The 17,660-nt window shown below is 44.6% G+C and overlaps 1 protein-coding gene across 1 annotated transcript; it reads left to right on the top strand.

Annotated features, from left to right (window-relative positions):
- Positions 1-1,176: 1,176 nt before the first annotated feature.
- Positions 1,177-12,775, top strand: PDCD7 (programmed cell death 7). The gene is made up of 5 exons (XM_027552986.1): positions 1,177-2,107; positions 4,022-4,160; positions 9,449-9,685; positions 9,948-10,035; positions 11,711-12,775. The coding sequence occupies exons 1-5, from the start codon at positions 1,232-1,234 to the stop codon at positions 11,832-11,834; spliced, it is 1,464 nt and encodes a 487-aa protein (XP_027408787.1). The 5' UTR covers positions 1,177-1,231; the 3' UTR covers positions 11,835-12,775.
- Positions 12,776-17,660: the final 4,885 nt, after the last annotated feature.

The following is a 17,660-nucleotide window of genomic DNA, read 5'->3' as shown; positions in this document are numbered from 1 at the left end:
CTGGCTTATGACCCTGCAATTACACTTCTAGACATTTTTTCCAGAGATATGATAGTTTGTGTTCACACAAAAACGTGTATAGATATGTGTATAGTAACTTTATTCATGGTAGTCCCCAAATGGAAACAACTCAAATATCCTTTAGTAGGTAACTGACTACACAAAGTATGGTCTCATTTTATCCACAACTTTTTATTTTGCACAACTTTATTGAAATAAAAAGGAACATGGATACAAGAACTTGGATGTATCTCTAAAGGATTATGCTAAGCGAAAACAGTAAAAAGGTTAGGTACTGTATGATTCCATTTATACAACATTCTCAAAAGGAAAAAAAGTTACAGAAATGGAGGATTAGTAGTTGCCAAGGGAAGTGGGTGTAGCTATAAAAGGGCAAATGAGGGCTCCTGGAAGCATGGAAATGTTCTGTATCTTGACCATCAAGATCAACATTCCGGTTGTGATATTGTAATACAGTTCTACAAGATGTTACCACTGGAAGAAACTGGGTAAAGAGTACATAGGATTTTGCTGTACTATGTATTACAACGTACGAATCTACAGTTCATATGGGCTTCCCTGCCCCTCCTGCTTAACACCCTCCAGTGGTTTTCCACTGTTCTTAAAATATCAGATCCTGGATCCTATGATCTAGTCCGCCTCCCAGGATCACTAGGTTTCCTTCAGGCTTTCTGTGGTCCATCAACACTGGCATTCTTTCAGTTCCCACACCAGACCTACTCCTGTAATCCACTAGAGGGCTTTTGTAAACACTGTTCCCATCCGTACCGGGCGTCCCTCTCATTTTCTCTCCGATTTCCACTATTTAACTCATAATTACCCTTCAGACCTCAGATGAAGTCTCAGATCCTTAGGACGACCTTCCCCAACCTCTTTAAATCAAATTTTCCTGTAAGTTCTTGCCTTCTTTTCCTTCACATCCACGGCCGCACTTTTGCATTTGATTGAATGATTACTTGATTAAATAGTTCCTACAAGGAGAGGAACTGTATCTGTTCTCACTGCAAAGCTGCGAACTCCGCACCTAGAATGCTCAGTAAGGACAGTGGTTTTGAAGGATTGAATGAAAACGCCCAGCCTTGCGCGGAGGTCCCTGGGCCGCAGCGTCACTCTAGTGCCGCGCGTGGTATGCGTCACTTCCTCCCGGAAGACACTTTCTCCGGGAACCACTCAGATTCCTGTCACTTCTCAGAATCCCTCTGTGGTGGCCATGGCTCTGCCACCCTTCTTCACCCCGGGTCGCCCCGGCCCGCCGCCCCCGCAGCCGCCGCCTCCCGCTCCCTTCGGCTGTCCGCCACCGCCACTACCCTCCCCGGCCTTCCCGCCGCCTCTTCCCCAGCGGCCTGGCTCCTTTCCGGGGGCCTCCGCCCCCTTCCTCCAGCCTCCGCTGGCTCTGCAGCCCCGGGCCCCTGGGGAAGTCTCCCGCGGGGGCGGTGGAGGTGGCGGCGGCGGCTCCTTCTACCCGGTGCCGCCACCGCCGCTGCCTCCGCCGCCGCCCCAGTGCCGGCCCTTCCTAGGGAACGACGCCGGTGAGCGCCCGCGGCCGCCGCCTCCAGGCCCGGGGCCGCCCTGGAGCCCGCGCTGGCCTGAGGCACCGCCGCCGTCCGACGCGCTCGGGGACGCGGCCCTGCAGCGCCTGCGCGACCGGCAGTGGCTAGAGGCGGTGTTCGGAACCCCGCGGCGGGCCGGCGGCTCGGTGCCCTCGCGCGCGCCCGCCGGGCCCAGCCTGGGCGAGGTGCGCGCCCGGTTACGGGGGGCACTGCGCCTGTTGCGGCGGCTGCGCGACTTGGGCCAGGCCCTGCGCGAGGCCGAGGCCGACGGCGCGGCCTGGGCGCAGCTGCATGCGCAGGCACAGCCGCTGCGCGCCGAGCTGGCCGAGCGACTAGAGCTGTTGACCCAGGCCGCCTACGTGGGCGAGGCGCGGCGCAGGCTGGAGAGGGTCCGGCGCCGCCGGCTGCGGCTTCGCGAGAGGGTCCGGGAACGCGAGGCCGAGCGGGAGGCGGAGGCCGCGCGGGCAGCAGAGCGCGAGCAGGAGATTGACCGCTGGAGGGTCCAGTGCGTGCAGGAGGTGGAGGAGAAGAAGCGGGTAAGAGCAGCGGACGCTCGCGGGGGCCGGGATAGTGGTGGTTGACACCTGAAGGAGCGTGAGGCTTTGCACTGTCATTTCCCAGCTTTAAGCCTCTTTTTCCTAATCCGTAAAATAAAAAGATAGTTTGCCTTTCCTACCACATATCTCCATTCTGGTTGCGTGTTAATGGTGTATAGTGTACACAGTACAAATGCTTTAGGTGCGCTGCAAAGTCTCATGAATACCAAGTATAGCATTACGCAATGATCGTACGGGGATGACAGATCTGTTTCTTGCTCCATCCTTCTGTCCACTTAGTAACATTCAAGACGAACAAGCGTCTGGGCCTTGCGTCTTGTATTGCTCTAGGTGATTTCAAAAATAACAAAATAAAAAGAACTTTGGGCCGTTTCTCCAGGAACATATATACCCTAATTGGCTGATGGGCCAATAGTGATGATTGCCCCAGATTCCTTTGTTTACAAGTTCAACTGTATTCTCAAGTTCAACAATGGTATTTTTGAGCACTTACTATATACTAGACACTATGCTGCCTACAGTCCTTACTTGCAAATGCCAGATCTTGTAACAACCCTGAGAGGTAGGCAGTATTACCATAATTTTGCAGATTGGGTAATTGAGGCATAGAGAGATTAACTTGCCAGCGATCACACAACTGATTTGGGGGCAGTTTCACTCCAAAGCCTACTGACCTCAAGTTCTTAAGTAGAGGGCAAGGGTGAAACTGGAAATTGGTCAGATATTATAACTAAGGCATCCTCATTACTTTTGAGTCTTCAAGGGACTTCCCCTTTCCCTCCGCTCTCCACAACCAGCTAGTATTTCCTGCCTCCTCCTAGCTGCCACAGCCCTGAGTCTGATCCACCTCCCCTGTGAAGTGTACTGATGGCAAGCTTTGTCTTCACACCTCCAGGAACATATCAGTGCTTTAAAGGAGAGGCAGTGCCTTAATCTAAGGGAATTTGAGCCAGTTCAACAGACATTAAATGAGGACCTACTGGGGCTGCCCCACTACTCGGTACTGGAGATAGAGATGAATAGGACACAGAGCTTATCCTTGAGGGGCTTAGAAGACTATGGGGGATCGTGTCTGTATAGCATGGTGTGTGTTAGGATTTCAGCTGGAGGTTGGGGGAAAGTATCAAGGAAGGCGTCCCAGATGATCCAGTGACATCTCAGCTGAGTCTTGTAGGAAATGTTTAAGCTAAGTCAAAGCAACATGGACAGTTCCAGGAACAAAAGAGTGAAACAGCATGGTGTGTCTGTAATGGTGAAATTATAGTGCTCATGTGACAGATGGGAAAGAGAGCGTTAGTCAAAAGGATCCTCCCTACCACCCACTGCACGGGTACTAGAGAGGGAGTCCTGTGAGTAGTGACTTGAGGAACCAGGGTTATTTAGTCTACATGTGAACCAGTTTAAGAAGAGTAAGAGTGGATTTTCAGATATTGGAAAGGCTGTCCTATCAAAGACTTTAGGGCAGTGGGGCACAGGCTGTGCTTAGATGAGAACACCATGGAGTCTGGGCCTTTCCAACCCCGTTCCTTATCCTCCTGCTAGTCTGAATCTTTGCATCTAGGAGTCTGCATTTTTAACCATCGAGCCTCAGCTTGACAAGGTAAGTTGGATGCACATGTTCCTTGAACCACACTTGAGAAACTCTGAGGAAGAAACAAAGACAAGGGCCCATGTGGACGCTGCGGAGAAGATAATCCCTGGGCTGGAGCAGTGTAGAGGGGAGTTGTGCTCGGCCCAGGAAACTGGGATGTCGATCCAGTGGAGTCTTTCTTAACCCTGGGACCGCCCAATCCTCTGAGATCTCAAGCCCAGGCAGCTTTCCTCTGTTGTAAGGTTGTTCCTCTTTAGGTTCCATACTAGGTCTCATGGCTTCTCTTTTTCTTTCTCCTTCAGGAGCAGGAACTTAAAGCTGCTGCTGATGGTGTCTTATCTGAAGTGAGGAAAAAACAAGCAGACACCAAAAGAATGGTGGATATTCTTCGGGCCTTGGAGAAACTGAGGAAGCTTAGGAAAGAGGCTGCGGCAAGGAAAGGTAAGCATGAAGTTGCATTTCTTCTTTTTCTTTACCTTGGCACCTCCCCCTCCCCAAAGCGTTTGATGGAAAAAAATGCTTGATACTTCATTATTTTCACCCACTAGGCTAACTTAAGCTTATCAACAGTACCTCAGAACTTTTGAAGCAGGAAGCCTCAGATGTTTAGCTCTGCTGCTGCTACTGCTAAGTCACTTCAGTCGTGTCCGACTCCGTGTGACCCCATAGACGGCAGCCCACCAGGCTCCCCTGTCCCTGGGATTCTCCAGGCAAGAACACTGGAGTGGGTTGCCATTTCCTTCTCCAGCGCATGAAAGTGAAAAGTGAAAGTGAAGTCGCTCAGTCGTGTCCGACTCTTAGAGACCCCATGGACTGCAGCCCACCAGGCTTCTCCATCCATGGGTTTCTCCAGGCAAGAGCACTGGAGTGGGGTGCCAGTGCCTGGGTATCCAAAATTGAAAAGGATGTGGAAACCCACTGCCGTATGTTCCTCTTGACTCATCATTCCCACCCCAGGCATTCCTGGCCACACTTTTCTGACTGAGGTTGTCATGGCTGGTCAACTTTGCCCATATACCAAGGTGAAAGCTACTCTGTCTTTACTTGGTGTTTCAGAAGGTGTCAGAACTTATCATGCTCCTTCAAATACATTTCAAACCTGAAACATTGCTGTTTGAAAACATATGAATGGTTAGACGGGGCAGGGAGTGCATTGCAGATTGCATGGGTGTCCCTGACTCACCTGCAAGACACTTTTGGACTTAGAAAACCTTAGTAGTCTCCTCTGGACTCTAGAGGGAGCATTGGTTTTCTAGAAGTTCTCCAGTTTGTTTTCCGTTTGCTTGCCTATATCTTTGCTCTTGCCAGTCTGCTTGTCTGGAGGGCCCTCAATTCCATCTTTCCCATTTAAGCTCTCACTGTCCTTCAGAAGTAAATACAGATGCAGCATCATCCATCCTTCCCTGATCTTTTCTGAGGCGATCTGCTGCTCCTTTTCATTTGCACCTGGCTGGGACAACACACTGCCTTATTTAGTAGGCCATTGTCATTCACCAGGGATATTTGCACAAATTAGCAAGTACCACAGTAGCAAAAGATTTGTCCTGTGTGGTTTAAAAATATGATTGAAAACTACAACTCAGACCCTTAATAAAATTTCTCCGGGACATGTGCATTCTGCCCACACATTCACTAGTTAAGTGATAAGCTTCTGCATGCTGGCCTCCAGACTGGCTGATTCAGATTCAGGTCTCAGAATCAGATGACCCCATTCAAGAGTCAGAGTGGAGTTTGCATCTACTGTGTCTTCCTCTTTCTTTTCCTGACAAAAATGTCTTCCATGAGGTATGTTCAGTAAACTTTCATCAAGTGAATTCACCAGCATAATTTCTCACTGTTAGCCTTCCTCACTTTCCAAAAGAAGGGAGAAATTTTAGGAGAAATTATGATCTAAAATAAGCAGACTCTTTGGAATTAATTGCCTTGAGTATACAGAGAAGGCAATGGCACCCCACTCCAGTTACTTTTGCCTGGAAAATCCCATGGACGGAGGGAGCCTGGTAGGCTACAGTCCATGAGGTCGATAGGAGTCGGACACGACTGAGCGACTTCACTTTCAGTTTTCACTTTCATGCATTGGAGAAGGAAATGGCAACCCACTCCAGTGTTCTTGCCTGGAGAATCCCAGGGACGGGGGAGCCTGGTGGGCTGCCATCTATAGGGTCGCACAGAGTCTGACATGACTGAAGCGACTTAGCAGCAGCAGCAGCCTTGAGTATAAAACAAGTTCAGTTCAGTTCAGTCGCTCAGTCGTGTCTGACTCTGCGACCCCGTGAATTGCAGCACGCCAGGCCTGCCATAAAACAAGTTAGTGTCTAGTAACTGGTTTTGTTGGATACTTTGAAAGAAGAAGTGCAACTTTCTAACTCCTCTCTTTAAGGCATGTGCTTCTCCAATTATGTACTGAGAAAACAAAGCTGGTTATGTAAGCAGGGGCAAGTTGTAAAGAGTCTTATGGACTAGGACTAGATATCGCACCTATGCTTAAAACTGAGTGGAACCACTGAAAGACTTTTACTAGAGAGTGAAATGATGACAAAGATTAGTGCTGGCAAAGTAGAGGGAGGTTTGGGGCTTCTAGGAGGGAGGAGAAACGAGAGACTGATAGGCTACTGTTGTCTGGGCATGGATAATATGGGAGTGTGAAATAAGGGTCAGATGGTGAGTTGGAGAAAAATATATGGATTTAAGAGATGTGAGTAGTGTGCGTGAAATACGTATATACATGTAAGTAAATAACTTGAGCTCATGTGGGAGCTGAAGGAAAAAATGACTTTCAGGTTCTAGCTTGATCTCTTAAATGAATGATGGTACCATTCTAAATGACCAGGAAAACAGGAGCAGGAACAGGCTCAGGGCTGATGAGTTTGGTTTAAGACCTGTTGAGTTTGAGGTGCCCTTGGGGCATTCTGGATAAGAGTTTATCAGCATGTAGCCATAAATTGGAATGACCTTAAGCAGATTGTGTGGTATGAGATGAGAGACAAACACAAAATCCTAGGAAATGTCAAAATCAAGCTGGGTAAGGAGGAGACTACAAGAGAGATCAAGAGAGATAGGAGGAAAGTGTAGACCTCCTGGGGCTTCCCAGGTGGTACTAGTGGTAAAGAATCTGCCTGCCAAGGCAGGAGATGTAAGAGACACAGGTTCGATCCCTGGGTCAGGAAGACTCTCTGGAGGAGGGCATTCACTCCAGTATCCTTGCCTGGAGAATCCCTTGGACAGAGGAGCCTGGCTACAGTCCATAGGGTCGCAAAGAGTCAGACACAACTGAAGCGACTTGGCATGCGCCCATGTAGACTCCCTACTTTCTTCTGAAAAGCTGCAAATGCTGAAAGAGATTGTGTGATAATGGGTAGGTTACTTGAAATTCTCTGTGCCTTGATTTTTCCTCACCTGTACGAAGGAAATAGTAATAGTACCTATCCTTGGAGTGTTGCAATGATTAAATTAGTAAACATGCATAAAGTGTTTAAAACCATCCTGGCAAATGTTTAAGTGTTTCTTCCTATTGTTATTACCATCACCATCAAGTAATATGAAGATTAAGGACCATCCCTAACAGATCATTAGTGACCTGTGTGGGGTGCATTTCAGTGGGGTGGTATGAGTAGAAGACAGACTAGCCAAGATCAGAGAGGAAATAGGAAATCAAAAAAGCAAACAGTGACTCCAGCTCACTAAAAGTTTGCCTGTGAAGGGAAGCAGGAGGGATAGTTGATGGCTTGAGGTCCTATAGGAAGTAGGGAGATTCAGATCCCGGATGGAGGCATTCACATCAGTGGAGAAGGAGCCATTTTCCACTGGAATGAAAATGAAGAGGGCAAGGATGAGTAGTAAGGCAAATGAGCAAAGTCAGGGGAAAAAATGTTAAGGAATTTCCTTCCTGATGGCCTCTTTTTCTCTAGGGAAAAGGCTAGATGGGTTGCTTAGAGTAGAGAAGGAAGGCTTTAGGAAAGCAGTTGCAGGTTTGAAATACTTGCTGTGAGGAACGAATGGGAGCCAACCAGAGATGCATGGGAATCTGGCTGCAGAGAGGTGCTGTTGTGGGCAGAGCTGACGAGCATGCACACTGGCATCAGGTCACACAGTCATGGGAGTGCATTTGGCAGGTGAGCACAGAGCACAGGGCTGTTGGCGCTTTGCTTTGTGGGTGACCACACATTTTGGAGAAATCTGATAGACTGGAGGGGTGTTTTTGTTTGTTTGGGTTTTGTTTTGTCTGTTTTTAATTTTTTTTGGCTGCACTGCATGGCACGCAGGATCTTAGTTCCCCAACCAGGGATTAAACCCATGTCCCCTGCAGTGGAAATGGAGAGTCTTAACCACTGGACCACCAAGGAATTCCCAGATCGGAGGTTTTAGTGAAACTGATGGAGTCTCAGGTAAAAAGCCAGAGAAGAGAATAATTGGATTTAAGACTTCAGGGGTGGAATCTTTTTTCTAATTATGCCAAGGTCCAAAAAGAGTGAGTGAGGCCCTGAGGCATGGGTGGCCTCAAGGGAAATAAAGGGGAATAAAGGAGAAGGCATTGGTATCTGGGAGCTGCCCGAACTAGAGAAGTAATGGTAGACAGTGGAAGGATCTCATCTAACCCAGATCATGTCAGTGCAGGGGGTCTGGAAGAGGGTTGGTGGGGAGTGCCGTTTCAGAGGGAACGTGTCTGGGTAGTGAGAAGTGATCCATGAAAGGCTGAGGAATGTGAGTGTGGGTGGTGTGGCCCAGCAAACTGAGATGGGAGCAGGCCACACCTTCTCATGGGTCTGGAGGCACTTTGGGGCTGATGGATTAGCTGTATATTTTTGCTGTACTGGCAGATTTTAGTTTTTGTAGCAGAGATTGTATGATCCACAAGCCTAAAATATTCAGTGTCTGGCCCTTTATAGAAAAAGTTTGTCAATCCTTGGTCTAGGTAAAGAAATGAGACAAAACCATAAACATTACAGAGCAACAAAATGACAGTTTAAATTTCTCAGTACATAAGAATTTTATGTGTATTTGGAAAATAATTATCAACTTAGTAGAAGATGGATTTGAGTTGTAGAGTTTCCATAGGTGGGAGTGAGTGGATGAAAACTTGCTCAAGCAAAGAAATCCTAACAAAATGATCTGAAGAACCGTTAGCCTTGGAGATGAAGATAGGAGAGCAAATTCCACAGCCATTTAGTTGCAGTAGTTGAGGGAGAAAAGAATCAGACCTCCAAATCAGGGTGACCAGCCATCCCCAGGACACTGGGTTTCCAGTGCTAAAACTGGGCAAATGGAATAGTTGGTCATGCTGCTCTCATTAACAACTTGTGAGGTTATTGCAGTTGGTTAAGTGTATTTCTTTCTCACTGCTCAAGTGTGTACTCTCAGAAGTTCAGACTCAATCAGAGGGAGAATTATTTATTAATTGGGTCTAGGTGTCTGTGCTGTTTTTACTGTGAAGAAATAAAAGTTCCTCCCTTTAGTAAAGGAACTGTCCAGCTGAAGGGTCAAAAATGTTATAAATAAACAAAATCAAAGGTTAAGTGGTGTGATACAGAAAGAGGAGTTAGTGAAACTCAGGGTAGGCTCAAATTAATTGAAGACTCAGAAAGGTCAAATTGAGCCTCGAAGATTGGTTGGATTTTGTAAACTCTAACCAAACTCATACTGGAAGTAGGACTTTGAGTCTGCTCCTTAGAACATGGATTTGGGGATAAGAAGAGGTTGTATCTAAACACCATTTGGATCTCGTTGCCCAGGGGTCTGTCCTCCAGCCTCAGCAGATGAGACTTTTGAGCATCACCTTCAGCGACTGAGAAAACTCATTAAAAAGCGCTCTGAACTCTATGAAGCTGAAGAGAGAGCCCTCCAAGTTATGTTAGAAGGAGAACAAGAGGAAGAGAGAAAAAGAGAATTAGAAAAGAAACAAAGGAAAGAAAAAGAGAAGTTTTTACTTCAGAAGCATGAAATCGAGTCCAAGTTATTTGGGGATCCAGGTAAGTTCCTCTGTAGCCAGTAGAGAAAAGACAAATACTAGATTGACAGCTCTTTTGCTCATGGATGATCTCCACCTAAGCTAAGAGGTGTCGAAGACAAGTGACACCTTTAGGATTTGAATTCTAAACTATATCCTGGAAATCAGGGCTGAAGAGGAGACACACTTGATCACATTGTATAATCATAGACTAAGTCGGTTTGCCTTGGGAAATACGCTCTGCACAGTAAGCATGACGTGGCATGGTGCCTTTTCTTTTTCAGATGAGTTCCCGCTGGCCCATCTCTTGCAGCCTTTCCGGCAGTATTACCTCCAAGCTGAGCACTCCCTGCCAGCACTCATCCAGATAAGGTCAGAGGGGCATTGTCCACGTCTTCTTTCCCTTAGGTAGCAACAGGCAGTGCTTATGTTGTTGGGGTCTATTACTATGTCTTTTTTTTTTTTTTAGTTCTTATGAATTTATGTAATGTTTCCAAGTTTGAAGGATGCCCCTTACATCTTGTTTAGTCCTCATCAACTCTTGAGAAGTACATGTCCCTATTTGAACAGGTGAAGACACTGAAACTCAGGTTGTGACTTGCCCTCTGTGTTATCCCATGCTATAGCTGTTATGTTGATTTAAAACATTGACTTCCTTTTCCTAATTCTCTTCTGCGGCTACATAGGCCAAGGAAAAGAAACCCTCCCTGTGTACTTACTTACCTGTGGAGACTGTTTAAGACCCAGACTGACTTGTGAGTTCAAAGCCAAGAGAGCTAGGAACAAGGAGTCTCACCTTAATCTGCAGTTACTAATGAGCTGGGTAAAGTTTTAGCTCTGAGCCTCACTTTCGTTACCTGCCAGATGCAAATGGAGGCTTAGACTGTGGCCTTCAAATGTGAACAGCAGTACCCTCCCAGATGCAGTCTTTTGAGAACTCAGTTTGTATAACAGAATGAATGGATGGATGGGTTCCACAGGCAGCTTAAATCTGTTAGTGACTAGAAGCGCCTCGTTCTTTCTAGACTCCTCAAAGCATCTCCTTGGATCTAAGGGTCTTCAAAGCCCACTTTGAAAAACTGCCGAATCAAGTGATCTTTGAGGATCCTTCCAAAGATCCAACAGTGCTGTTCAGCAGTGTGCTGGGAAAAGTGTATTTCTGGCTAATATACAAGTTTTAGCCTTTACATATATTACAGTTGATTCTCATTATTCATAGGAGCTGTATTCTATAAAGCTGCAAATGCTGAGTTAGAGAATGTTGAACTCCTGCTCCTAAAGGAAAAATAGAATTAGATTCCTGTGAGCCTCTGGCCATAACATTTCATCAACCAATCATTATATAAATTTTTTCTTTTTTAAAAGACACCTTATTTAATATACATTTTTGATCCATTAACACTGAACTCATTAACATATAACTCATGCCTGAAGGTAGCTTATCTAACATACATATATTCTCCATAAGGCATATCGCAGCCTTCTCATGCTAGCTTTAGCACTCCAGCACTATACTTGGGAGTGATTTTAAACAACAAAATGCCAATAAAAGGCACAAAAATGTGAAGAATGTTGCACTAAATAGACTACAAAAAGGACACTTGTTTACGGCAGGGGAGCTGAAAACAAGAAGGCAGAGTGTCACCGTGTCCCACTGCAGTTGGGAACATGCCCTTTGGTGACTCAGGCTTTTCACTGCTCTGTGCGTGTCAGCAGGTAACCATGGAAGCACCACAAGTAATGATTTGGGAGGTTACACATAAATTTTAGCAAGTAGGCAAATTTGGAAATACAGAATCTGTTAATAGTGAGGATCGACGCTATATTCACTATTTGGTTATCCATAAAATACAAGTTCTTTGGAGTTTTTTTCCCCCATTTGTATGTACATTAAGAAGTAGTCTTTTGCGTAATTTCTATAAATGAAGTTCTTTAGTAGATTCATCAGTCATTTGAGAGCAGAGTCCTGAAATAGAATACTTAGTTGCTAGCATCTTGCTTGGAATAAAACAGAAATAAACAATTGTTCTACAATGTTCTTATTAAGGCATGATTGGGATCAGTACCTGGTGCCATCTGATCATCCCAAAGGCAGCTCCATTCCTCAAGGATGGGTCCTTCCCCCGCTCCCCAGCAACGACATCTGGGCAACCGCTGTTAAGCTGCATTAGTAAAAGACGTTGCAGGAGTGTCATCCAGCCAAGGCTCCTTCCAGCTCTGAGTATCAGCGATGCTGCCGTCTTGTACAGTAGACCAAACTCTGTGTGGCATTGCCCTGCCCAGAGGGTACACTTTCCTTCCGTCCTCTGTCTCAGCCAGAGGTGCCTCTTAAATCGGGAGATGAATACGATTCTTCAAGAAAAGACCCAGGTGGACTGAGGTTATCATGACAGGCACTGGCCTTGGTTCACCGAATTTGCCTCTGTGTTGAGGGGCTTCGTCCAGAGTGACTCGCAAGTTTACTCGTACCTTTCTTGCGTGCTAATGGGTAAGTACACTATACACGCATATCCTCGACACAGGTGTCTCTGGGTAGGTTAGCAGTCCTTCCCCCAGTACTGCTTGGTAAGGCAAGCCTGATGCAAAATCTCCTTACCTTTCTTACCCAAAGACCCCCCTAACTTCCAGGAAGAAAAGTCAGCAAGGCTTTATCTTCAGTTTTGTGAATTCTACTTTTGGTGCAGCTGGAGAGGCTAGGCTGCCAGAAAAGCTGGTGGCCTCACTGCTAGTCATGTAGAGAACTTGGAAAGCCTGCAGAGTACTTGTATCCAAACTGGACTGTGTTTTAATGGAAGCTGGCTGCATGTCCCCCGTGTTAGAAGGATCCTAATGAAAGCACCTGCTTTTTAAGTTCCTAAAGGTCTGGTTGTTCAGAATCCCCAACAATAAAAATTAATTTCCTTATGGGATTGGGACCCTGATCAACTTCACTCAGTCACCCACCCTGTGGGAACCAGGATAGTGGAAATTGTGGAATTTTCTTAGGAACTTAAGCTTCCAAAAATATACATGTAGTTGAAGTGGGGGGCAGGGGGGAAGTGTATTGAAATAATAAAATTTATTTTTTATATTCATTAATAAATGCTGTTGTGCCTGGAGATGATCAATCATATAACATTGTCCGGTTTTTTTCTTTGGTTTGGTTTTCCTTTTTTGTCATTGTGTTATTTCCAAAAAGCTAAATAAATAATATTTTTATTTTTTAGTTTGAGCCTTTGCCCTCAATTTGTTGCCTCCCAAATCACTGCACACTCTTTCTCACGGCTGTAACACACACACAGTATAAAGTTCACATTTAGTAACTAGGCATTTGCTCCAGGAAGGCAGACCTCAAGCACTAGACTTTGTATGTGGAATCCAGCTCTGGATAAGCAGGAAAGGACACCTCAGCTTTGGAAGTGATTTCATGTAATTGGAAGCACTTGGGTACAAGATACTAACTAACATATTGGTCCCTTTTTTGTTTCATTCGCACTGTTGAGTTTCTATATTATGCATTACAGAGTTAACAGATAGGGTGTGAGTGCCACCACTCCTCCAAAGTGTGTCTAAGCTCATAAGCCTCAGAATCTGACATGGTCAGGCTCACATAACCCCACAGGTCTGTGTGCCCTTTTCTTATAAATCTCCACCATTTTCTGGTGAGCTGCAGGACAAGTAGAAATAAAAGATGAATTGTACAATATATATTTGGTTCCAGAGAGCCTTGCTTTGAAGATACCTGCATTGATGGGCTTAGGGAGTGTGGAGCAGGGACTCAGGAAAACTCAGGCAGTGGAACCCAGGGAAAAGAAGACACAGTCTCAGGTGGAAAAAACAATTCCCTCTTTCCTCTCATTCGGCTTCTGCGAAGTTTTAATAAAGTGAGCATTATTTTTGTTATTTGCTTGGTTTTTTGTTTTGTTAAGTTTTTCCTAGTTTATTGCCCTGTGTCGTGGTGGTGGCAGCAGCCACTGGTACGTCATGAGTTCAGAAAGAAGACTTACAGTAGTGTCTTTCACAAACTGTACTTCGGACAATATGGACAGTATCTCTGTAATCTTATCCCAGGTCTTCTTTTCTTTCTTTTTTTTTTCAATTGTGGAAAATTTAAAACATTGAAAGGTAGAATGGTATAATTTTTTTCATCATCTGGCTTCAAAAAATGGTCAACTCCTGGCCAATCTTGTTTTATCTGTACACCTACCAATCACACTGGATTATTTTGAAGCAAATCTCAGGTGCCATATTACTTCATAAGTGTTTCAGTATATAGCTCTAAGACATTAAAAAAATTTAACCATAGTGCTATTATTGCACCTAAAGAAATAAATAACTCCTTAGTATCATCAAATATCCAGTGTTCAAATGATCTCAGAAATGTGTGTTTTACATTTTGTTCCAAATCAAGATCTGCATGCAATCTATGCATCAGTGTTAGCTGATGTGTCTCTTAAGTTTCTCACACCCCGTAGGTCTTCTTCCTATGTACTGTTACACTTTCACTCTTTCGCTCCCTTGCAACTTATTACTTGAGGAAATCAGATCATCTTTTTTTCTAAAGAGTTCCCAGTCTGGATTTAGCTAACTGCATCATTGTGATTACATATTCCTCTGTTCCTGTATTTCTTATAATTTAATGATTAGACAGAACTGTACCATAGCCATCTATGGCTGTTGGGCACTTGAAATTGAGTTTGAACTGAAACTGAGTTTGACTTGAGATGTACAATTACACATGTGGCTCATAAAGTTCTGTTGGACCACGCTAGAGGTTTGATCACAGTAAGATCAGGATTTTCTGGCGCAAGTATGTCGTAGACCTGGTACTAAATACAGGAGGACTAATCGGTTGTCTCCTTTTGTGATTTTAGCAGCCATTGTTATTCAAGACTCACTTATTTGGATTTGCAAAAGACTTGACAGTTTAATTGTGCCCTTCTTTACTTCAGCTGGGATATTAAAAGGAGAAGCATCACCTCATCAACTATTTGATTACACAGGACCAGGATTTGTATAGGAAAGGCAAAAAATAAACACATGATTTTATTTACTAGTATTCAAAATAATGAGTTGCATCCTCTAAAAGTTACTAGTAAATTTTGTTTTTAAGTGTCATTATGAATTCGGATCTAAATGGGTTTTTCTTTCAACCCATTGTTACTATTTTTTATTGATCGCTTCTTGTTTGGCCAGTGGGAGCCTCTTTAACTCCGATCCTGAGTTCCCACTCTATCCCAGTATCCTGTTCCAAGTTTACCTCATAGGTGTAGCCTATACTGGGCTTCCCAGGTGGTGATAGTGGTGAAGGAGCTGCCTGCCAATGAAAGAGACATAAGAGATGTGGGTTTGATCCCTTGATTGGGAAAATCTGGAGGAGGAGTGGCAGCCCACTCCAGTATTCTTGCCTGGAGAATCCCATGGACAGAGGAGCCTGGTGGGCTACAGTCCAGTCCATAGTGTTGCAGAGAGCCGGACACGACAAGCAACTTGCCACACAGCGCAATTTAGCATGCAGCATATAGCCTATATTCTCTATGTATTGAACATATATAAATGAAAATAGAGAATTAAAATCCTTCAAAGACTAACCAGAAATGTGTTAATTCATCATGTCCTATATACAAGAAATTTATCTCGACAAATTAACAGGAGACACTAGATTTGTGAGAAACTCTTAATAAGAGCATTTAAGAAATTAGATAAGTACAGGGAAGATTGGGAAATAAAAGAGATTAGTTGTATGTTAAATACTAAGAGTGTTCAGTGGGAGTGTCTGAGTTTATGACGTCAAAGAATTTGCTATAGCCAACCAATTTAATCACTCTAAAGCCATTCATGCTCCTATGTCCACGTGATTTTTGTGCAAGGATTATTGAGAAGCTTAGCTGGGATTATACCATCTGTTGTAGCAATTTACTTCCATAAATTTTGTCCTCAGAGACGCTATCTTGGGAATTACAAGGTAAGTGCAAAGTATGTCTTATTCCATTCAAATAAGAATAATATATAGAAAGAGTGTGAATGCTGTGAAGTATTAGCTGTGACATAATTTTGGGAGTAGAGATTACATGAAGCATTTCCAACTAAATTTTTTTTAAAAAATTACTTATAACCAGCTATTCCCACATAATTAACTGTTTACTTTTGGGTGTACCCATTAGTAGTTTCTGATTTGCCACACCTGACTGTCCATGAAGAATTTGTTTCCAATGAAGGTTCCATTTTCCTTTTGGAATAAGCTGGGTTTTTCTTAGTCTCTGAAGCAAAGATTGAAGTCTTGGAGGCAACTGGACTTAGAATGGATAACTATGAAGAGCAGCAGACACTTTTCAACTTCATTAACTTATTCTTTTCAGAAGCTGGTTACCAGGATTTGAATGGTGTTCTTGGGGAATTATTATTTACCATTTTCCAGGTACAGTGTTAAATGCTGGAGACATAAAAAGGGGGCAAACAGATAGGATTCCTGCCTTCCTGCAGTTAGTCTAGAGTAGTCAGTTTTAATTGTGATATGCACTACAAAGACACAGTATTAAGTCACAAATTTATATTTTTCATTGTTCAAATTTTTTTAAGTGCCTGTTGAGGCTCAGATAATTTGCTAAGTACAGGGGCTATAATGGTGAGCAAAATACCAAATACTCCCGAACGGGTACAGGCTTTAAAGGAGATAGATAATCATCCAACAATCAAAAAGTGGGCCGAGTGCTGTGAAGGAGAGCTATGGTTTCCCCCTCTTTCCACCCCCCCCCCCACCAAACTGAGTGTTCTGTATTGCTTTTAGGTGAAATAAGTCAAAATATCTATGCGTCACATAGTAAGTGTAAGAATTATCATTCAGTTTATATATGTATTTACCAGGTTACAAAGTCAAATGTATTTCATTCCATGGGTCACAGTAGGTAAAAAACCTGGAAAGCCACTGTACTAGTGGGACCAATTCAAGTTTGGGGGTTAGGGAAAGCTTTTTGGGGACATGATGTTCCAGTAGAGCTCTGAAGAATTAACTGGTGGGAAGAGACAAAGAGGAACACTGCAGGTATCTGGAATAGTGTATGTAAAGACCCTTTGTGGGGCTGAGAGGGCAATGCAGACGGCAAGTGAGGGAGTAGGGGCCAGACACCTGACAAGGAATTCCTTGTCAGGAGTCTGATTTTATTCTGAGAGTAGGGGGGAACTATTGGAGGCTTTTAAACATCAGAATGGCTTGAAATGATCAATTTCATCCCAGTTGTATGTAACAGAATGATAAGGCATGAGAAGATACATGGACACCAGTTGTCCAAGTGAGAGACGAAGGGGGCTCGGATTCCAATGGCAGCAGTGGAGGTAGCATGAAATGGCTAGATTCCAGAGATTTAGGAGAGAAAATCTGGTGGGAATTTGAGATGGGTGGCAGTGAAGGGGAAGAAAGTGTTGGGGATGAGTCCCAAGCTTTTGTGTGTATCTTAGACATTCCTTGAGATAAGGAATCCTGGAGGAAGAGGAGCAGTTTGGGGGAGGGGAACGTCAGAGTTTACCTTGGTTATGTTGAGTTTGAGGCACCCTTGAGACATTATGGAGGAGAGGCCTTGTAGGCAGTTGCATTTATAAGTTTGATCTTGCTGCTGCTGCTGCTAAGTCGATTCAGTCGTGTCCAACTCTGTGTGACCCCATAGACGGCAGCCCACCAGGCCCCGCTGTCCCTGGGATTCTCCAGGCAAGAACACTGGAGTGGGGTGCCATTTCCTCCTCCAATGCATGAAAGTGAAAAGTGAAAGTGAAGTCGCTCAGTCATGTCCGACTCTTAGCGACTCCATGGACTGCAGCCTACCAGGCTCCTCCGTCCATGGGATTTTCCAGGCAAGAGTACTGGAGTGGGGTGCCATTGCCTTTTCCAAAGTTTGATCTTAGAAGGGCCTAATTGGAGAATTTCATGTGTGAGTACTGGCACATAGATTATTGAAGCTGTGTGCAAGGGTGAAGTCATTTTGAGAGTATAGTGGAGACCTATACTACTAATATCATTGCTGGGG

Source organism: Bos indicus x Bos taurus, chromosome 10 (assembly GCF_003369695.1).
Source record: "Bos indicus x Bos taurus breed Angus x Brahman F1 hybrid chromosome 10, Bos_hybrid_MaternalHap_v2.0, whole genome shotgun sequence".
In the NCBI taxonomy this organism is placed as follows: Eukaryota; Metazoa; Chordata; class Mammalia; order Artiodactyla; family Bovidae; genus Bos; species Bos indicus x Bos taurus.
This window is presented reverse-complemented; position numbering and strand designations above follow the sequence as displayed.